At 46.1% G+C, this 21,108-nt stretch overlaps 1 protein-coding gene across 1 annotated transcript in view; it reads left to right on the forward strand.

Moving 5' to 3' along the window:
* dysf (dysferlin, limb girdle muscular dystrophy 2B (autosomal recessive)) overlaps positions 1–21,108 on the forward strand; it is a 65,007-nt gene that overhangs the window by 4,149 nt on the left and 39,750 nt on the right. Inside the window, exons 2-38 of the mRNA XM_080486854.1 lie at positions 752–807; positions 1,486–1,577; positions 2,304–2,409; positions 2,769–2,892; positions 2,970–3,226; positions 3,293–3,421; positions 3,510–3,572; positions 3,716–3,766; positions 4,039–4,069; positions 4,494–4,609; positions 4,711–4,837; positions 4,916–5,019; positions 5,103–5,171; positions 5,258–5,301; positions 5,980–6,062; positions 7,760–7,792; positions 8,029–8,144; positions 8,818–8,931; positions 9,015–9,192; positions 9,950–10,074; positions 10,181–10,287; positions 10,389–10,584; positions 10,848–10,994; positions 11,113–11,244; positions 11,417–11,583; positions 11,731–11,845; positions 11,971–12,076; positions 12,340–12,482; positions 13,931–14,104; positions 14,675–14,759; positions 15,596–15,673; positions 18,246–18,433; positions 18,533–18,673; positions 19,243–19,272; positions 19,362–19,397; positions 19,520–19,561; positions 20,888–20,986. Of these exons, the coding sequence (XP_080342980.1) occupies positions 752–807; positions 1,486–1,577; positions 2,304–2,409; positions 2,769–2,892; positions 2,970–3,226; positions 3,293–3,421; positions 3,510–3,572; positions 3,716–3,766; positions 4,039–4,069; positions 4,494–4,609; positions 4,711–4,837; positions 4,916–5,019; positions 5,103–5,171; positions 5,258–5,301; positions 5,980–6,062; positions 7,760–7,792; positions 8,029–8,144; positions 8,818–8,931; positions 9,015–9,192; positions 9,950–10,074; positions 10,181–10,287; positions 10,389–10,584; positions 10,848–10,994; positions 11,113–11,244; positions 11,417–11,583; positions 11,731–11,845; positions 11,971–12,076; positions 12,340–12,482; positions 13,931–14,104; positions 14,675–14,759; positions 15,596–15,673; positions 18,246–18,433; positions 18,533–18,673; positions 19,243–19,272; positions 19,362–19,397; positions 19,520–19,561; positions 20,888–20,986 (4,004 nt within the window). The remainder of the gene's footprint in view (positions 1–751; positions 808–1,485; positions 1,578–2,303; positions 2,410–2,768; positions 2,893–2,969; positions 3,227–3,292; positions 3,422–3,509; positions 3,573–3,715; positions 3,767–4,038; positions 4,070–4,493; positions 4,610–4,710; positions 4,838–4,915; positions 5,020–5,102; positions 5,172–5,257; positions 5,302–5,979; positions 6,063–7,759; positions 7,793–8,028; positions 8,145–8,817; positions 8,932–9,014; positions 9,193–9,949; positions 10,075–10,180; positions 10,288–10,388; positions 10,585–10,847; positions 10,995–11,112; positions 11,245–11,416; positions 11,584–11,730; positions 11,846–11,970; positions 12,077–12,339; positions 12,483–13,930; positions 14,105–14,674; positions 14,760–15,595; positions 15,674–18,245; positions 18,434–18,532; positions 18,674–19,242; positions 19,273–19,361; positions 19,398–19,519; positions 19,562–20,887; positions 20,987–21,108) is intronic.

Raw genomic sequence — 21,108 nt, forward strand, 5'->3', positions numbered from 1 at the left:
AGAGGAGAAAACATGTTTGTGTTTGCACGTTGTGTGAATGTGACTGCGGCCATTCAGTTCACGTTCAGTTTTCATGCCGGAGGTTCGGGCTCATTGTCTTTATTGATTTCAGCTTCAGACTCTGAATCTCGTTGTCAATACAAGGAGCGTGACAATATCCAGAGGCGATCAAACCATTTTCACCACGTGCAAAGTTCAAAAGCGTCGTCCTCAATAAACCGCGATGATAAAGGAATGTACCTGTACAGAAACATGACACATATTCAGCTTTGTTATTCAAATTCACACAATGATCCGAACCAGAAATACATTTCCTGAATGTTTCAGTTCTCTCCACACGCCAAAGTCACTCATGTCAGGATGGGTTGATTCTGGGATCGAAGGCCCCGAAGTGAAACACCAGAAAGATGCAACGAACGTACAGCGCGAGAAGAAGAGAAAGTTAGAGTCGAGATGTTTTTGTACCGTCTTAAACAAAGAGAAACATTTAGGCCCCGTTTACTCTACGAGATTTTCCATCTCCACCTGTCCATTTGTCGACTTGAGCAAAACACTGAATCCTAAACTGCCCCCAGTGGACGGACTGAGCATTGCAGCCGCCTCCATTGGAGCGTGAATCCACGTGTGAATGTGATTTAAGAGTGTAAAGCTCTTTGCGGCGGCTCAGGCAGCTGAAAAGCGACATAAGTGGAATTCATTTATCATGTGGGGGCGCTAATGAGCAGAGTGTCTCGTCTTGTTTGTTCTTCAGGCTCCAAGAAGAAGACGAAGGTCATCAAAAACAACCCCAACCCTGTTTGGAACGAGGTAAGACCTCCACAAACACCCTTCTTCTCCTCCTCCTTCCTCTTCTCCTTCTTCTTCATCTCCCTCCTCTTCTTATGATGCTCATGATTGAAATGTAAAATATCAACTTAGTTTCTTGTCGTAAAGACCCATTTTTATGCATCGTCAAAAAAAAGCTTTAAAAAAGGTATTTTGCATCGACTATGAAAGGAAGTATAACCAATAGATCCCTCCTCTTTTTGAAAATGGTGTGAATAATGTTTGCAAGATTACATCCACTTTAATGTCAACATTTTCCTCATACATTCCAGAATTTGTGCAGATTATTATTTTATTTACGACTCAGGAAACTGATTTAAAGCAAATAGTCAAATTGAAAAGCTTTTCTAACTCATCGGGTCTGTTTGGAAGCTGACGTGAACTCTTCTGTACCGCCTTAATTTAATTACTGTTGGTACCGATGTCAGAAGTTTAGTGTTCACAAGAACTTTTTCTGAAACAGAAAACCTCACTTCTATCAGGCTTGTTTTCAAAAAACTGTTTCTAATTGTCTTCAAAACCCAAAATATAAAAAAACCTTTTCTCACAAATTGCTAAATTTCTGCGTGCTATCGATGTTTTCCGTTAAAAATGTTGAACTCTACTCCAGACTGTTGGCTCTTTCGACCTGTTCTCCGTGTTTCCCCTCCCCTCCCTCAGGGTTTCGAGTGGGACTTGAAGGGGATTCCCTTGGACTCCGGAGCCGAGATTCACTGCGTCGTCAAAGATCATGAGAAAATGGGCAGAAACAGGTACCGTGGACCGCTGGGCGTGAATCCTCCGCCTCGTCGGGCAGAAAATGAACAAACACAGTTCAGCCGTTCCCGTGGCTCAGGGAACAGGAAGTGAGATAAGGGGTGGGGGGGTGCGGCAGGCGGACCCTCCAGAGGGTTATTTCTGGATCGCGTCGCTCCGTCAAGACGTCGGGCGAGTCGGGTTTTATTCCAGACGTATGAAGGCATCAGGTCATCCTCTCATTGTGACGTCAGTCCACTCACATTTCCACCCATTGACTCGGTGATGTGCAGACTGATTAATTGATGCGCTGCTGGTACACGAGGACCAGAGCGTGACCTTTTTGTTTACCGGGAAAATCTACATGAATCAGTCAAGTAACTTTTGTAGTCTTTTGTGTTCAGGAGGCATCTGTTGGCTCACCCCTTCACTGGGTTCAGATGGCGTTCACATTAAACTTTAGAAACCGGATCAAACCGCCTGGACGATGTCACGCAGTCACACCAGCTGCCGGGTTACCAGAATATGATTATAGCAACGTTTAAAACCACCTAAAGTTGAACTAAAATAGAGAAGGTATAACAGCTGTGTGTGTGTGTGTGTGTGTGTGTGTGTGTGTGTGTGTGTGTGTGTGTGTGTGTGTGTGTGTGTGTGTGTGTGTGTGTGTGTGTGTGTGTGTGTGTGTGTGTGTGTGTGTGTGTGTGTGTGTGTGTGTGTGTGTGTGTGTGTGTGTGTGTGTCCAGGTTCCTGGGGGAATGTCGTCTGGCTCTCAGAGACGTCATCAACTCCCCCAGCCTGTCCGCCACCTTCACCGTCTCCCTGCTGGACACCAAGAGGAACAACACCGGGGTGAGTGCGATTTTTTAAAAACAAACAGCAGAAGCAGGTCGGGTCTTATTTTTTTTTCTGCTCACACCACACACACATTTATCCAGAGATATGCCACGAATCTATACAGAGTGTCTGTATTCAGAGGTTATTCTGCAACCAGTAGAAATACAGTAGAAATTCAACCTGTGGTCAACTGTCCATCGGACGGTTGCAGGTTTGATTCCACACCAGGACACTGAATCCCAGATTGGCTTGGTAAATTGCTCGAACATATCGTCGTGCCCAACGTCACTTCTTCCACAATCTCACAATCGGGGAATTAATTGATGAGGTCTCCCCGAGTCGACGTGTCATGACGTGTTTCCTGTCTCCTGCAGGCCACTCTGTCCCTGCAGGTCTCTTACCTCCCTCCTCCAGGATCGGCTCCCGTCTTCCAGCCTCCGTCCCACCCGGAGATGCTTCCCCACAGCAACCCCAACGTGGAGCTGGACACGGTCACAAGTAATAAGCGTCCGTCATGCGGCTCGTCGGTCATGTTCGTTTGTCTCCAGTCGGCCATGTTTTCTTCTCTGCCGCAGTGATTTCCCTGGATACCCTCGGCGAGGAGGACACGGAGAGCATGATAATGCTGGAGCCCGCGGAGGACCAGGGCCCCGACGACGGGCGCTCCATGGTGATCGTCGGCCCGCAGGGGCCGTCCGGTCAGGAATCCCCCGCGGCGCAGACGCCAAAGCGCGCGCCGCCGTCCTACAACGCCCACGGTGGGCTGAGGAAGAGGAGGCGAGGAGCCAGCAGCCAGCCCAAGCCGCTACCCAACAAACCCCAGGACCTACAGGTCTGTTGCTTTATGACCTTTCGTGGCGCCATACGCACAATCGAACAACCAAATGTTGCCGTTTAGATTCGCGTGCGGGTCATCGAAGGGCGACAGCTGCCGGGCATCAACATCAAACCCGTCGTCAAGGTAACGGTAGCCGGGCAGAGCAAAAGGACTCGCATCAGAAAGGGCAACAACCCGTTTTTTGATGAGGTGACAGAGACTTTTCTTACCTTCATATCCATGTTGTCTCCAGTTCCGACATAAAAAAAGTGTGACTTTGCTTTGTTTCGCTCACCAGACCTTCTTCATGAACTTCTTCGAGACGCCTTCAGATTTGTTTGATGAGCCGATCTTCATCACCGTGAGTTTGGTCATTCTGTGACTTCAAATGAATCATTCGGGACGCTTTTGTCAAATTGAATGTAAAGCACGTCGTCTTAACACCGACAATCCATGTTTCTAATTTCAGTAAATCACTAACCTTCCTCTCTCCCTGCGTCTCAGGTGTGTGACTCTCGCTCACTGCGAACAGACGCCGTGATCGGGGAATTCAAGGTATGCTCTAATGGCTACGGCTTCACCAAAAATAGTGATGAACGATCGTAAAACGCGGAATTAAATGCGAGGAAACGACAGATTTGAAGACGATTTGCACTGGAAAAGATTTCAGTACCACCTTCCACCACAAGAGGGTGTCCATATTGCATCCACAATGCTCCTACGACATGAACATGGAATTATTTGAAATCTTCGCACTGTGCCTTTAAGGTTGAATTCCGGCACGTTGAAGCAGAAGAAATGAATTAAAGTCTGTTGTTCTTCCTCAGCTGGACGTGGGCACCGTCTACAACGAGCACAGTACGTACATTCTTGTCAATAACGTAGCGTAAAGTAACTAAAATATGACAAAAAAAAAACAACAGTTAAAAAAATATTGGGATTACAAGAATAAACATTTGGAAAGCTGCAATTCCTTTTTCTCATTGAGTCCACTGTTAGCTTTAGCATTAGCGTTATGTCAATATGTTGTCTCCAGTGGATAGCCGCTCTGTTACTCTTTCACTTAACTCCTGTTTACTGGAGGAGAACTTAAAGTACTTTTAGACCACATTTACACGACAGCGTTTCAAGTGAAAACGCATCTTTTTTTATGTTTTCGTGTTACGCGGTCACGAAAACGACGTAGTAAGCATTCCAGGCCACGAGGTGGCGCTGGTGGTTGTTTTTGTAATGAAACCACAACCTGATTTTGTCCAAAATGACCATTTTCAACTTCTTTCAGGACACTGCTTCCTCAGGAAGTGGTTGCTGCTGTGCGACCCAGACGACCTCTCTGCCGGGGTCAAAGGTTACCTGAAGGTCAGCCTGCTCGTGTTGGCGGCCGGCGACGAGCCGCCGGTGAGTAACGCCAAATAACGGACAAAAAAAACCGAGAAACCCGAGGAAAGCAAGTCGCCAAGAAGCGGTGAGAAACAATAAACTTTGGTAAATAATTCCAGGCGGACAAACGCGAGTGCGTGGAGGACAAAGAGGATATCGAAGGGAACCTTCTGAGGCCGGCCGGTCTGTCTCTCAGGGGAGCCACGTTCACCTTGAGGATCTTCAGAGCCGAAGATCTGCCACAAAGTGAGCCCTCCTCACACACGTCGGGGTAATTCAACCCGTTCCCAACACAAGCTGAGAGTTTCTGCCCCGTGTCTGCAGTGGACGACGCCTTCATGGACGGAATGAGGCAAATTCTTGGGTTTGATAGCAACAGGAAGAACCTGGTGGATCCCATGGTGGAGATCCACTTTGCTGGCAAGACGGTGAGTTTCTATCAGGCCTGTGTGAGTGTTCTCCTTCAGACGTCAGGAAATCACCAGTAAGTGTGTTGTCGTCCCATTTTCAGGTCTGTACGAAGATTATGGAGAAAAACGCCAATCCGCAGTGGAACCAGAGCCTGAGCATGCCCATTAGAGTAAGAAACAGTACAGACACACGGATTATGAACTAGTATTGTGCTACTTTATTAATATACAAGTGGGTTTTTTCTCCCTTTCTTAGTTTCCATCCATGTGTGAGAAGATGAGGCTCAGAATTCTGGACTGGTGATTCCTGTTTGATACACGATTCATTTATTTTTTCTTCTAAACTTTTTCATGTTTTGAGTTCGTAAAGAAGTTTGCCGTTAGTTCAGAGCTTTTCCACCAGCGAACTGGACAGATTACCTGACCAAGCAACGGAACAATCAGCCAGTCCGACACTAACCGATCGGCCAGTAAACCAAGTGATTGATCGATTAACAAACTGACTCGCAACGAATCGGTCAAGCAGCCAACTGACTTACTCGCAATTTCACCAACTTGACCTTCTGCTCAATCAAACAAACATCCAACACACCGACCGACCGACCGACCGACCGACCGACCGAGCCACCGACCGACCGAGCGAGCCACCGACCGACCGACCGAGCCACCGACCGACAGAGCGACCGACCAACCGAGCCACCGACCGACAGAGCGACCGACCGACAGAGCGACCGACCGACCGACCGAGCCACCGACCGACCGACCGACCAAGCGAGCGACCGACCGACCGAGTGACCGACCGAGCGACCCACCGAGCGACCCACCGAGCGACCCACCGACCCACCGAGCGAGCGACCGACCCACCGACCGAGCGAGCGAGCGAGCGACCGACCGACCGACCAGAGCCACAGCCTGAACCGTTCATCTTGGACTAACGGCGTCTCTCAGAGCTTTGGTCTCTTGTCTTTTTGCCTCCAGGGACAGAGCCAGCCACAACGACGTCATCGGCACCACCCACCTCTCCATGTCCAAGATCTCCGCTCCGGGAGGAGAGATAGACGGTGAGTGGGTCGAAACGGGACTCCGTCACCTCCGTTGGCACTCGGTCGGGAATACTAGTTTGTGTTACGCTGCAAAACAAACTGAAAACTCTCTTTGACGTCAGTAACCTTATGGGACATGGTGTCTCCGGGTCTATAAAGAGGACAGAAATAGTTTGACCTCCAGTTTCAACTGTCCTTTAAGGGAAAACAGTGGATTTTAATTTTGTTACTCCTGAGCTCGATATTCTTTAAAAATCATGAGCTTAAACCACCTTTTAAATGTTTTGTTCTCGCCTTATTTCTAACAAAACTCCCAGTGACCCCCTGAGGCTGTGTCGACTCTCTACGTTCCAACATCTTCTGGATATACGGTGGATTAGATTAGAATTATTATAGTTTAGCTCTATACACATTAGAGCTCGTGTGTTCAGGAACACAAGGCTTCTTCTCATCCAGTCCGGTTTTCACTGAATGTCTTGTTGTGGGATTTCCAGGTGACATAACGTGCACGAGGACTAACCCTCCACTGTCTGTGTGCCGAGCGCTCGATATCGCCGTGTTTTCGGTCTTGTGGGTAACTTTGGTCTTGACACGCACGAGGCTTGACTGGAAATCTTGGCTGATAATGAATCATTCAGGTCTGACTGCTGCCAGGTTCAGTATATATGAGTCGGGTGACTCGTCTCATTTTTATCAGTCAACAGCAGCTTCAGCACTGGTCAGATTTTCCGTTTTTACTTGTGTCACAATCTGATGCTGCTTGGAGTCGACGCAGGAGAGGAGGTAAAGGAGTCACTGCACCACCTTCTGGCACTAATGGGGTATTACATCACAGCCTTAAAAAAATTTAAAAATCCTTGATTGTTCAAACCTGCCGCCTGGTAGTGACACTGAGGTGTTTATAACCAGCAGTGTGGTTGTTCTAAAATGAACCTGCACCGATGAGCCATAACATTATGACCAGCTGTATTGTAGACCCAGTAAACATTCTGGTGTCTCCCCATCGTTCTGCTTCCCGCATCAGCCTTCAGGACCCAAGGCCGGTTTACAGAGCTGCAGGAAATGCGAATATCTATAAATGGCTTCCAGGATGGAACTTGCATTTTTGGTTTAACTTTTGATAAATGAGGGCTTTTATTTTGAAGGAGTTTTGGGGCTTCTGTCTTGAAAGCGAGCTCACCCCGAGCCTCGCTAACAACTCAACATCAGTTTCCAAGACTTTTTGTCATTTTAATAAACAAGGACTTTTATTTTGGAAAAGAAAACGGGGGCTTTTGTTTTGAAAGCCAACTCCCCTCTAGCTTAGCTAACAATGTGATGTCAATTTATGAGATTTTTAATGTCACTTTAATAAACAAGGACTTTTATTTATTCTTTTAATTGGCAGCTTTTATTTTGAAAGCAAGCTCACCCCCAGCCTAGATAACAACGTAACATCAATTTCTAAGATTTTTAATGTCATTTTAATAAACAAGGACTTTTATTTTTGAAAAAAAATGGTTTTTTTTTATTTTGAAAGCCAGCTCCCCTCGGCCCGAGCTAAACGCTTGATATCCAAACCTGTTTGCCGCCTGAAACGCTGGTCGTGTTGCACGGTGTGTCCAGTGTGTCCAGTGTGTCCAGTGTGTGGTCTGGGTTTCAGTGGCGTTGAAAGATAATCTGTCTCCCTTTTAAATGTCTGACTCTGAAACCATCCTTCCTCTCTACGCATTCAGATGACTTGACTCCACGGACCGTCCACCCCGGCAGTACGTCCACCATCCTCTTTTCACCGCTGCTCACTCTCTCCCACACCTCCCTGCTTGTGGCGCCATGTTTTCTCTTCTACCCTCAATCACGGCTAAAAGTCTGATTCTCTTTCCACAAAATGAATCAAGTTTCATTCCGTGTGTCATAATTTCTTCATCCTCCTTTGAGTCGTAGCTTTTCATCGTCCCGTATTTAAACTAACGTTTTTTTTTTATTTGTCCTCCTGTCATTTCAGTGGATGACAGTCTTGGTTTCCTTCCCACGTTCGGCCCGTGTTTCGTCAACTTGTACGGGAGCCCCCGAGAGTTCACCGCCTTCAACGACCCCCACGAAGCCTTGAACTTAGGAAAGGTAAAGCCGCCTTATCTTTTTTTTTTTTTTTTTTTTAAACGACGGATTAAAACGGATCCGTCACCAGACGTAAAAAACTACAATATTATAAGTAAAGCAAAGTAAACAAATGTAATTGATAATTAAGTAGAAATAGTTAATACTGTCAAAATATTACCTGTTTTTTAATTACAATTAAATGTGAAAAAAAAAACAACACAAACTGCAGATCAATCAAACGATCCTAATAAAGCTTGTGGCGTGCCACAGGGCACAGTATTGGGGCCCAAATGGTTTATAAACTACATCAAAGTTTTCTGGTTTGCAGATGATACACTTATATTTGGATATGATCGTAGAAATTATTCATTATTCATGTTATTATTATAACATTTATATGTTGGAAACGAGCCTTAATGGAGCAAATTTGGTGAAATCCACAACGGCTGTTTGGATATTGACGCGCATTCCTTTACTTTCCAGTATTCTTACCAAATCTAAGAGGAAAAAAAAAAAACTTCATATGGGTGATTTAGAATGTAACTTTATTTAAAAAAATCACTTATAGAATACGTCAAACAAAAATCATCATGCACCTTGAAATTAGTTGTGTATTTCAAGACACTGAAGATCCTTCATGAAGGCAGACGTTCTTGTTGGATCTCTGGTTGAAGTGTCTCTCTCTCGCCACCAGGGGGAGGGCGTGGCCTACCGAGGCCGAGTGTTACTGGAGCTCACCACCAAGCTGGCGGACAAACCCGAGCAGAGGACGGAGGACGTCCCCTCGGACGACCTTCTGGTGGTGGAGGTGAGACAAAGAGAGAGAGAGACGGCCGATTGGGAGAAAGGACGTCGTCTCTCAGCGTCTCCCCTCTCTGTCTCGTCTCACAGAAGTTCCTCAGGAAGAGGAAGTTCTCCCTCTTCGTGGCGTTCTACTCGGCCACCCTGCTGCAGGACGTCGACGACGCCATCCAGTTCGAGGTCAGCATCGGTAACTACGGCAACAAGTTCGACTACACCTGCCTCCCGCTGGCGTCCACCACGCAGTTCAGCCGCGCCGTGTTTGACGGTAGGTCAGAGGTGAACAGCCATCGTTAAACGTGAGCGGATGAATGTTCATGTCCCTGCAGCGTCATGGACACAGTTAATGTCCGTTCTGGTAGTGAAACGTCCTCTGTTTCATACAAATGAGTGTTTAAAGTACTTCAACTATTTTTTTTTTTTTTTGATAAATCCTTTACTTTTAGTAATTTTATATTATCTCACTCACTCCCTCTAAAATGAACTAAGAACAAATAATAGTATTTTGATAGCGGAAATAAACAAGCAAACTATAAATTACATCATCAATAATTAACTAACTAACCCGAGTATAAATAATTCATTTAAAAACTAAAGTAATATTTACTTTTTGTACATTCTATAGTTTGGATTGAGTTCCCTTGAGCAGAAACCCTCAAACTAAACTAATTCCCTCCGACTGGTTCTGCTTCTGATATATAACCGTCTATAACGTGACGTAAAACACTCACTTCCGGTGGAACGTTCACTCCGGGTGCAGCACATCAGTGACATTACACAGTTTAAAAAGCCGGACAGAGCAGAGTGCAGGACAGTCGCCCCTTTTATCAAAGAAGAGAATCTAAAACATCACAGAGAAGCACTGGACGACCCAGAACTCGAGCCCAGTGTATCATGCAGCCACCAGGTGCAGACAATCACGGGCGCCCCGGTGAAACACATCGGGGCAGCAATCAGACCCCAGGAGGGGAAGTCAAGGAGCCTGAAACCAGAAAACGAAGCGTGAGTGTGTGTGCGTTTCGCAGGCTGCCACTACTATTACCTCCCGTGGGGCAACGTGAAGCCGGTGGTGGTTCTGTCGTCAGAGTGGGAGGACATCAGGCCGCGGATCGAGGCTCTCAACATGCTGCTGGACGTCATCGAGCGACTGGTGCGTCTCTCGTCACCTCCGTCCGACACAATGCATACGCTTCACCCTGCTCAGTTTGACCCTCCGCTTCGGATGTAAACGTCGAGCAAACGTGTTTCCTGTGCAGGAGGAGAACCTGCAGCGGGTGCAGCTGCAGGTGAAGACAGGAAGTGACCTGGAGGAGGTGGAGCTCCGAGTGGTGGAGCTGCTGGATCAGGTCATCGCAGACTGCAGGTAAACACTCAGCTACATCCTGGTTTACACTCCCAGTAACCTGGAGTGAGCGACTGAAGAAGACCCCCCTAAACCCCCCCCTCCCCCTCCCCCTCCCCCAGCGAGCAGCTGCCCCCCCTGGACCAGTGGCAGTGTGCCACCGCCCTGGACCGCTCGCTGAGGCACATCCGGACGCTGCACCTGCAGCAGATCGTGGCGGCGGCGCTCGCTCTCAAACACGGGCCGGAGACCGAGCTGACCACGGTGATGGAGCAGGCGGAGGACTGGGCCGGCAGGCTGAGGGCCATGGCCGAGGAGGTGTGTGTGTGTGTGTGTGTGTGTGTGTGTGTGTGTGTGTGTGTGTGTGTGTGTGTGTGTGTCTACAGATTGTGTATTCAAAGAGGCACAATATACCCAACCATAACAAGTCTGTCTGTGTGTGTGTGTGTGTGTGTGTGTGTGTGTGTGTGTGTGTGTGTGTGTGTGTGTGTGTGTGTGTGTGTGTGTGTGTGTGTGTGTGTGTGTGTGTGTGTGTGTGTGTGTGTGTGTGTGTGTGTGTGTGTGTGTGTGTGTCTGTCCAGCCCCAGAACAGTCTTCCAGACATCGTGATCTGGATGCTGCAGGGAGACCGCCGGGTGGCGTACCACCGCATCCCAGCGCACACCGTCCTCTTCTCCCAGCAGTACTGTGGGAAACACTGCGGACAGCTGCAGACCGTCTTCCTCAAGGCACACACACACACACACACACACACACACACACACACACACACACACACACACACACACACACACACACACACGCACGCACGCGGTCCCTTCTTGACGTGCAGTGTGTGTTGTCCAGTGTCCTCAGGGCAGCGGCGGTGAGGCCAAACTTCCCGGTCAGCTGAGGGTCAAAGTCTGGTTCGGACTCGCCACCGAGGCCAAACACTTCAACCAGTACGCTGAAGGGAAACTGTCCGTGTTCACAGAGACGGTGAGACACACACACACACACACACACACACACACACACACACACACACACACACACACACACACACACACACACACACACACACACACACACACACACAGCTAGACTTTACCCACCTCCACCTCCACCTCTCTCTCTCTCTCTCTCTCTCTCTCTCTCTCTCTCTCTGCAGTATGAGAACCAGACTCGGCTCGCCCTGGTGGGCAGCTGGGGAACTACAGGTCTGACCTACCCCAAGTTCAGCGACGTCACCGGCAGAGTGAAACTCCCCAAGGAGAGTTTCAAACCGTCGCCCGGCTGGACCTGGGCTGGGGACTGGTACATCAGCCCGGAGAAGACGTGAGTCTGCTTCTTCACGCCGGCGCTGAAATCAGTGACGTCGTCAAAGTTCTGTTGATTGTTAACGTGTCTGGTACGCACGGTGTGTATGCGGTGCTTGGTGTGTGTATGGGAAGCGGTAAACAGGTAACGTTGTGTCTCCCTCAGGCTGCTGTTCGACGTGGACGCCGGTCACATGACCTTCACAGAGGAAGTGTTTGAGAACCAGATGAGGTTACCGGGCGGCCAGTGGATCGGCATGCCGGAGGGGTACACCGACGTGGTGCGTCCCCGACCACTCTGCCTTCGTTCAGGAGTTCTCTCATGTCAGGGGATACAAAACGTGTGTGTGTGTGTGTGTGTGTGTGTGTGTGTGTGTGTGTGTGTGTGTGTGTGTGTGTGTCTCAGAATGGTGAGAAAGCTGTGCCTAAGGACGACGTGGAGTGTCCTCCAGGTTGGGTGTGGGAGGAGGTGGAGTGGAGCGAAGATCTGAACCGGGCGGTGGATGATCAAGGTGGGGACCCCTGCTGTGTGTGTGTCTCCAAGTTTTTTGTGTGTTTCATGTTCATTTATGCGTGTGTGTGTTCCATGTTTTTGCGTCTGTGTGTGTTTCATGTTCTTGTGTCTCTTGATGTTTTTGTGTGTGTGTGTGTGTGTGTGTGTGTGTGTGTGTGTGTGTGTGTGTGTGTGTGTGTGTGTGTGTGTGTGTGTGTGTGTGTGTGTGTGTGTGTGTGTGTGTGTGTGTGTGTGTGTGTGTGTGTGTGTGTGTGCGTGTAGGCTGGGAGTACGGCCTCACCATCCCGCCGGACCGCCGCCCGAAGTCGTGGGTTCCTGCGGAGAAGATGTACCACACCAACCGGCGCCGGCGCTGGATCCGGCTGAGGCGTCGGGACCAGCAGAAGATGGAGGCGCTCAGAAAGGTCAGCAGATCAACAACCAGCTTCACTTCCTGTTACTGTTTTAAATCCATAAGAACATGTGTGGGATGATGAAAACAAACTCCCCAGGCTCATATTTAGATTTTTCTTGTTCTTCCTCGTCATTTAGAGCGATTTTATTGTTTTGTTTAGTTGTTTTTTTTAAACACATTAAATTCCCTCTTTTCTCTTTTTGTATGATTTTATAATTTTTTTCTTTTTTAGATATTTTTCTGTCATTTTCTCTCATTCAAATTTTTTGTAATTTATTGTATTTTCCTATTAAAAAAAATGTACAAAAAAAATTATATATTTTTAAATTTGATATTGTAACATTTTGAAATAATTTATTAGCACAAATTCCAGGTGTATATTTTGTATATATTTATCATGATGGATTGTTTCTCATCATTTTCTTGTAGTTTAAAAACAAAGTAAATTTCATGAAAAGAAAAAAAAAGGCATTTTAACTTGTGCGACCAGATGCAATTCTCTGTCTTCGCCACCAGATGGAGGTATTGTTACATAAATGAACATGTTAAGTACAGTTCAATAGTCTTGTGTACCTGAAACGTTTGTTTTTGTTTATATATATTTTTTAACACATTCAATCCACTCTTTTCTCTTTTTGTATTATTATTATTATTATTATTTCCTCTTATTTCATTTTTTTTGTAATTTATTTTATTGTCATAATAAATATTAGTAATTTATACAAAAATAGATATTTTCTAGATTCGATATTGTAACATTTTAAAACATTTTTATTTGATATTAACAAAAATTCCAGTTGTATATTTTTTGTATATATTTATCATGATGGGTTGTTTCTCCTCATTATCATGTAATTTAAAAACAAAGGAAATTTCATTTAATAAAAGGCAAGACTTGTGACCAGATGTAATTCTCAGTCTTAGCCACCAGATGGAGGTATTGTTGCATAAATGAACATGTTAAGTTTAGTTCAGCAGTTTTGTTTCTGAAAGCAAACATTAATATATTTATCTATATTTAAAGAAACCATCAGAAATTGCTAAATCAAGCAATAATCAGTCATGTTCCACCATATTTCACTTTTTAAATGAGAAATTTGAAGATTGCACATGCACCATTATCAGTATAATTTGTCTTTTGCACAAATAAGTTTTGAAATGGACATGTTGGCTCTGTGCATGCATGTTTAAATCTTATTTTTAATATTTTCCTCACATTTATTAATGAAAAGCATCAATCGTGTACATCAGCTGGAGGATGTGGTTGGTTCCATTTAGCTTTGTAGGAACCAGGAAGTGACCAAATATGGTCGTGTGGCTTGACTCCCACTCCATATTCTCTTAATGTTTATGAAAATGCAAAGACGATTCGTTTTCAGTCGAAACGTTGTGTAAAAATACACAAACCAGGAAGGAATGTGGTAAAAATGTTTAGTTTTCCTGTGTGTGTTCGAGCAGCAGCGTCCCGACGAGGCGGAGCGGGAAGGCTGGGAATACGCCTCCCTCTTCGGCTGGAGGTTCCACCTGAAGCCCCGGAAGACGGACAGCTTCAGGAGGCGGCGCTGGCGGTGCCGCATGGAGCCGCTGGAGAAGACGGGACCGGCGGCCATCTTTGCCCTGGAGTGCTCTCTGGTGAGCGACACAGGAAAAAAAAAAAAAAAAAAAAGCAGGCAGACATCTGAATATTCCATCCAAATGTGAGGGTGAACATGTCATTTCAACAACAATGGACTTTAATGTGGCGCTGTAACGGCCCCCGGTCCTCCGGGAGGAACTTTCCAGACTTTAAAGCCCGGCTGCAGGGATTTGCCCCCATTCAGCTACAAATAAGTCCACCGCCGACGAAAAGCCCTGGATGGAAGTGAGATCAGGGCCCGGCACGCTTGCCAAATTGAGAAAATTCATTTCCTAATGGACCTGGCTTTGCGTTCACGTTGAAACAGGAGAGGGTTGAATTCCCCAAACTGTTGCTAAACTTGCAGTCTGAGCTGCGATTGGATGCCGTCGCATTAAAGGTTCCTTACAAGTTAGGCAAGAAGCTGGAACCATGGAAAAGCGCCGCTCGCCAAACGGCCGCCCGAGGAAAAGCCGTTGTGACCCCCGAAAAGCCAGAACGTGGTAGCTCGGGCTTTTAATGTGAAAGTCGTACATATGGAGGGACGATCAGGTTTTTGTCAGAATGTGACTTTAATGTTTCCACAGAGCAGCATCGAGGACCGAAGTGACGACAAGTCGGTCACGACCACGTTTGGAGTCAACAGGCCCACCATCTCCTGCTTCTTCGACCGTGAGACAGAAGCCCTCTCATCATCTCACCCACTCACCTTCCCACCCTCTCACCATTTCATACTCTCACCATTTCACCTTCTCACCCTCTCACCCTCTCACCATTTCACCCTCCCACGATTTCACCATCTCACCCTCTCACAATTTCACCCTCTCACCATTTCACCCTCTCACCATTTCACCCTCTCACCATCCCACCCTCTCACCCTCTCACAATTTCACCATCTCACCCTCTCACCATCCCACCATTTCACCATTTCACCCTCTCACAATTTCACCATCTCACCCTCTCACCATCCCACCATTTCACCATTTCACCCTCTCACCATTTCACCATTTCACCCTCTCACCATCCCACCCTCTCACCCTCTCACAATTTCACCATCTCACCCTCTCACCATCCCACCATTTCACCTTCTCACCCTCTCACCATTTCACCCTCTCACCATTTCACCCTCCCACGATTTCACCATCTCACCCTCTCACAATTTCACCATCTCACCCTCTCACCATCCCACCATTTCACCATTTCACCCTCTCACCATTTCACCATTTCACCCTCTCACCATCCCACCCTCTCACCCTCTCACAATTTCACCATCTCACCCTCTCACCATCCCACCATTTCACCTTCTCACCCTCTCACCATTTCACCCTCCCACGATTTCACCATCTCACCCTCTCACCCCTCTCACAATTTCACCCTCTTACCCTCTCACCATTTCACCCAAGCAACCATCACCCCCCCCCCCCCCCCATCCCTCCCTCCCTCCCTCCCTCCCTCCATCCATTGTGTGTTTCTTTAAATGTGTGTTATTTTCCATCCTGTGTTTCCAGGTGGAACTCGTTACCACCTGCGCTGTTACCTGTATCAAGCCAGAGACCTGCTGGCCATGGACAAAGACAGCTTCTCAGGTACAGGGCTGCTCGTTGCTCCTTCTTGTCATCAGTTACTCACAGTAACTACTCACTGTAATACTCCTCCATGTACTCCTCCCTGTACTCCTCCATATACTCCTCCCTGTACTCCTCCCTGTACTCCTCCATTTACTCCTCCCTGCACTCCTCCTTGTACTCCTCCATGTACTCCTCCATGTACTCGTCCCTGTACTCCTCCCTGTACTCCTGTACTCCTCCATGTACTCCTCCATGTACTCCTCCCTGTACTCCTCCATGTACTCCTCCCTGTACTCCTCCCTGTACTCCTGTACTCCTCCATGTACTCCTCCATGTACTCCTCCCTGTACTCCTGTACTCCTCCATGTACTCCTCCCTGTACTCCTCCCTGTACTCCTCCATGTACTCCTCCCTGTACTCCTCCCTGTACTCCTCCCTGTACTCCTCCCTGTACTCATCCCTGTACTCCTCCATGTACTCCTCCCTGTACTCCTCCCTGTACTCCTCCCTGTACTCCTCCATGTACTCCTCCCTGAGCTGCATTTGTTGGACTGCGGCTTTAAAAGTCCTCATTTACTAATTTACTAAGACGCAGCACGGAAACACGGAGGGTCAGACGTGGGTGACACTGGCAGATCGGAGAGGCTTTTACTTTGACGGGTTCATGGAAACTGGAGTGTGCGTGCGTGCGTGCGTGCGTGCGTGCGTGCGTGCGTGCGTGCGTGCGTGCGTGCGTGCGTGCGTGCGTGCGTGCGTGCGTGCGTGCGTGCGTGCGTGCGTGCGTGCGTGCGTGCGTGTGTTATTGAGGAGGCCTGACAGGCTCAGATGTAAAAACTGAAGCTTTTGAAAAAGGATGGATGTGCAGAGGAAGCGAGGGATGATGGATGTGAGGCCGGGTACGGACAGGGTTAGAGAGAGGGTGAGGATCCCCACATGATGAACGACCGCCGCCCGGCCTTGCTCGCCCCGCTCCGTTGGCTCGCTCAGTGTAACGGATGAGTAGAGGTGATGGATGGGCTTCACTCAGGCGCTAATCTAGTGTTACACGGCGTCTGGGCGGCCATGATTAAAGGGTGAGTCAGGTATCAAACACTGAGCTCTCTCTCTCTCTCGCTCTCTCCCCGTCTTAATCTAACTATTTCCCTCAACTATAGAGCATCTTTCTGCTAACATCCAGATTATAGAGCATCTTCCTCCACTGAGTTCGCTCTGTAAGCGTTAAAGTGTTTGGTTTCTCGTACAGGAGGTCAAACGAGGCCCTGAGTGGAACGTCAGTGCAGAAGAAGTTTGGATTACCTCCCTCAGTTTATTGCCGTTTGCTTGCTTCTGGATTATTTCTGTCCACAAGTCTGTCGTTCTTTGTTTCTTTGTCCCTAAAAATGTCCTTTAATGACGACTGGAATCATCAACTGCAGCTTTTCTTTCCTCTGTGTTTACTTGGCCCTGCGTCTCCCAGTGCTGCCGCTTCCCTACACACACACACACACACACACACACACACACACACACACACACACACACACACACACACACACACACACACACACACACACACACACCCCTCGGGCCTGTTTGTATTGTTGTTTATATGAGCTAAGTGTCTCTTGGGAATGGACGGAAAGACTGTGTGTGTGTGTGTGTGTGTGTGTGTGTGTGTGTGTGTGTGTGTGTGTGTGTGTGTGTGTGTGTGTGTGTGTGTGTGTGTGTGTGTGTGTGTGTGTGTGTGTGTGTGTGTGTGTGTGTGTGTGTGTGTGTGTGTGTGTGTGTGTGTGTGTTAATTGAGCTCTGGTGGGAAAATGCCTCTTAACTTGTGTTTAGCTTAATGCTAACAGCTCCACAGAGGCTCTTTACTGGAGCTACAATAATAAACTCCACTCTCTCTCCGTGTGTGTGTGTGTGTGTGTGTGTGTGTGTGTGTGTGTGTGTGTGTGTGTGTGTGTGTGTGTGTGTGTGTGTGTGTGTGTGTGTGTGTGTGTGTGTGTGTGTGTGTGTGTGTGTGTGTGTGTGTGTGTGTGTTTTTAACATGGAGTCGAGCGGTTGTGACCTGGAATAACAAACTTCTCTTTGCGGCGGTGTTTCCCAGCCCTCCATCTCCAACTCTGCATAGTTTGGAAAACACATGAATTTCTTAAAAAGTGTGTTTCAAATTCTCTTTGTCCGTTTTAATCCTGCCGGATTAGTCGGTGCCAATAATTTGAAACCTTCTCTGCGCTTTGCTCCTCTTTGACCTTCGCCAACGAAAAGGTTATGCTTTTTTTTTTAATTGGTTTGTACGTATTTGACCAACTTTTCACAAAAACTATTGACCCGAACTGCATGGAAATTCCTTGTCATCAGCGAAGGACCAATCGATTCATAACGCGGTCGGTTTTAATCCGATTGATGTCAAACCAATGTCAAAATGTTTAGTTTTAAATTCCCTATCCTCTGATATGTCACATGACATCATTACCCTGGTTAGTGCTTGGGGGTCAAAGGTCACCGGGGGTCAAACCGTGATAAGCAATTCAAACGACCATGACAAAGGTCTGCGCTCTACCGATACGCGTCCTAGTTCCAACATGAGGATCTATATTTCTTCCTCCTGCAGACGCCTACGCCATCGTCTCGTTCCTCCATCAGTCCCAGAAGACGGTGACGGTGCGGAACACCCTGAACCCCACCTGGGACCAGACGCTCATCTTCTACGAGTTGGAGATCTTTGGCGACCCCGAGGCCGCCATCGCCGCCGCCGGCCCGCCCAACGTGGTGGTGGAGCTGTACGACCAGGACACCTACGTGAGTGGTCGGTCTGGAGACGAGGGTTTGTCCCGGTGCGGTGGGCGCTCTGTCCTCAGCGCGTGTGTGTGTGTGTGTGTGTGTGTGTGTGTGACTCAGGGAGCTGACGAGTTCATGGGCCGATGTGTGTGTCAGCCCGCCGTGACGCCGTCGCCCCGCCTGGCCTGGTTCCCCATTCGCCTCGGGGAGAAACCCGCCGGCGAGCTGCTCGCCGCCTTCGAGCTCATACGCAGAGAAAAGGTCAGAGGTCGAGGTTTTCTGTTTTCACTTTGTCGCCGTGGAAACCGAGCTGAAAAGACCCTCCAGTCAGGTTTTAGCATCATTAGGTTCTTTTCTGTGTTTTCACTCTTGAGTAGTTTCTTTTTTTAATATAATGTTTAATTATTGTTTCACTGTTTTGTAGATTCAACTTCTCAAACTTTTATTTTCTCTATTTTCCATTTTGTCGGTTTCATAATTGATTTCATATCACTCACTTGTTTTAATTTTATTCTTTTATTAAGTTAATGTGCTTGTATTTACTCATTTTATTAAAATTTTCATTGAATTTGTATATTTTTATTAATATATTTCTTGTAAAATGAGAGTAAATGTTCATTTTGAAAGTTAAACTTTTGTTTTGCTTCTTTAGTAGTTTAATAAAATATTTTTAATTCCCTTAAAATGTAAATATCATCATGATATTTGATTCTGACATAAAAAAAAAAAAGTCTTTATTATTGACGTTTGGCTGTATTAATGTTTAAAGTTTAAATGTCTGAATCATTTTCTTTGCTTATCAATAATAACGAATTGTTTTGCGTCTGCAGCCTGCGATTCATCATATTCCAGGTCAAGAGGTCGGTTCACCTCAGCTTCTCTCCTCATTCCTTCGCTTTTTCTTAACCTTCACTTTTGAAACGTGACTTTGCTCCCGTCTCGTCCGCAGGGAGACGTCGTGACCTCCAGCCACGTTCTGGACGAGGTACCATCGCTCACAACTCCTCCTTCTTTTCCTTATCCGGATTTTTCAGGAGCTAAAAAAAAATAATCATGAAATCATAATTGATGACCTCGGTGTTTCTTTCTCCTCCGTCGCTTCCTCAGTTGATGTTTCCTGGATTTCTGGCTGAAAACCTGCTGCAGCTGGTAAAAAAGCCCCGACACACTCATCAGTCCTCAATCGTTTCCCTTCGTCTTCGTCTTCGTCGTCGGCGTGTCAAATCAAAACACAAATGGATTCATTCATCGAAAATTCCAAATCCTGAAATCAAGTCCCCCGAGTCCCGAGTCGAGTGGAATACTTCAACTCATCGTTTCTGAAGGAATTTGACGTGTAACTCATGAATTTTGTGTCCCGAGACGTCGAGAATTTGTTTTGGAGGAATTCCTTTATAAATTCCTATTTCCAGGATAACTGGAAGATTATGATGGACGTGACGTCTTCATAACTCATGAAATCCAGCCTCAGGGACTATTTATTTATTTATCTATTTATTTATCTATTTATTTGGAAAACGGCATGTTTTCTGTTATAATTCTGGTTTACTCTTTTTTTTTTTTTTTTTTACTTTATCTTTTTTTTAATGTTTTTTTTTTTTTGCATCTTCAAAAAATTTATTTCTATTTTATTTATATATTTGGAAAACGGAGCACGTTTTCTGTTATAATTCTAGTTTACTTATTTGGATGTTTTTTTTTTACTTTTTTTTAATATTTCTTTTTTTTGTCAAATCGTCAAATATAATATAAATATAATATAATCGTCAAATTTATTTATTTTTTCATATTTAATTTATTTATTTATTTGGAAAACCGAGTGCGTTTTCTGATATAATTCTGATTCACTAATTTTGATACATTTGTTTTACTTTATCTTTTTTACGTTTCTTTTTTTTTGCATCGTCAAATATATTTATATATTTTTTTATATTTTATTTATTTATTTATTTATTTGGAAAACGGAGTTCATTTTCTGTTATAATTCTGATTCGCTCATTTTGATAATTTATTTTACTTTATCTTTGTTTTTTTACATGTTTGTTTTTTTTCCAGCTTCAAATAAATAGATGAATAAATCAATAGATCAGACTTGACCACTATAATGACATTTTTCAAACTAAATCACATATTTTCAAGTTGGGAATTCCGAGTTCCGAGTCAACTGGAATACTTGACTTGTTTCCAGATAAATTGGAATTCTACAACTGATTTTCGAGGAGGAAGTGATGCAACATATTTAACTTGTAATCATAGAAGATGATCACAGTATACACAAAATTTACAGACACATTGTTTTGAGGCTCCCACACATTTTCTCTGCACATGTATTTTATTAGTATCTTGAAAGGAAAGTATACTTGTAACAATGCTTTTTTCCAGAACATAAATTAATATTTATTGAGCAGATTGGATGGGAATTGAACCTCGAGGCTCACTGTGCGACTCACCACTGTCCTGCGTTCCCATTGGCAGGAAGAGTCCGACCTCCCGTACCCGCCCCCTCAGCGAGAACCCAACGTGTTCATGGTACCCCAGGGAATCAAACCCGTTCTGCAGAGGACGGCCATCGAGGTATCGTACTGGTACTTTTATTTTGACAGTCACTGTAATAACAATACAACATAGTCGTCTGTCTACTAGAATATCATTGGTAATGCTTATAGCGCATTATTCTCTGCTGTATGTCTGTGTGG

This window comes from Lipophrys pholis (genome assembly GCF_963383615.2).
Source record: "Lipophrys pholis genome assembly, chromosome: 18".
Taxonomy (NCBI): domain Eukaryota; kingdom Metazoa; phylum Chordata; class Actinopteri; order Blenniiformes; family Blenniidae; genus Lipophrys; species Lipophrys pholis.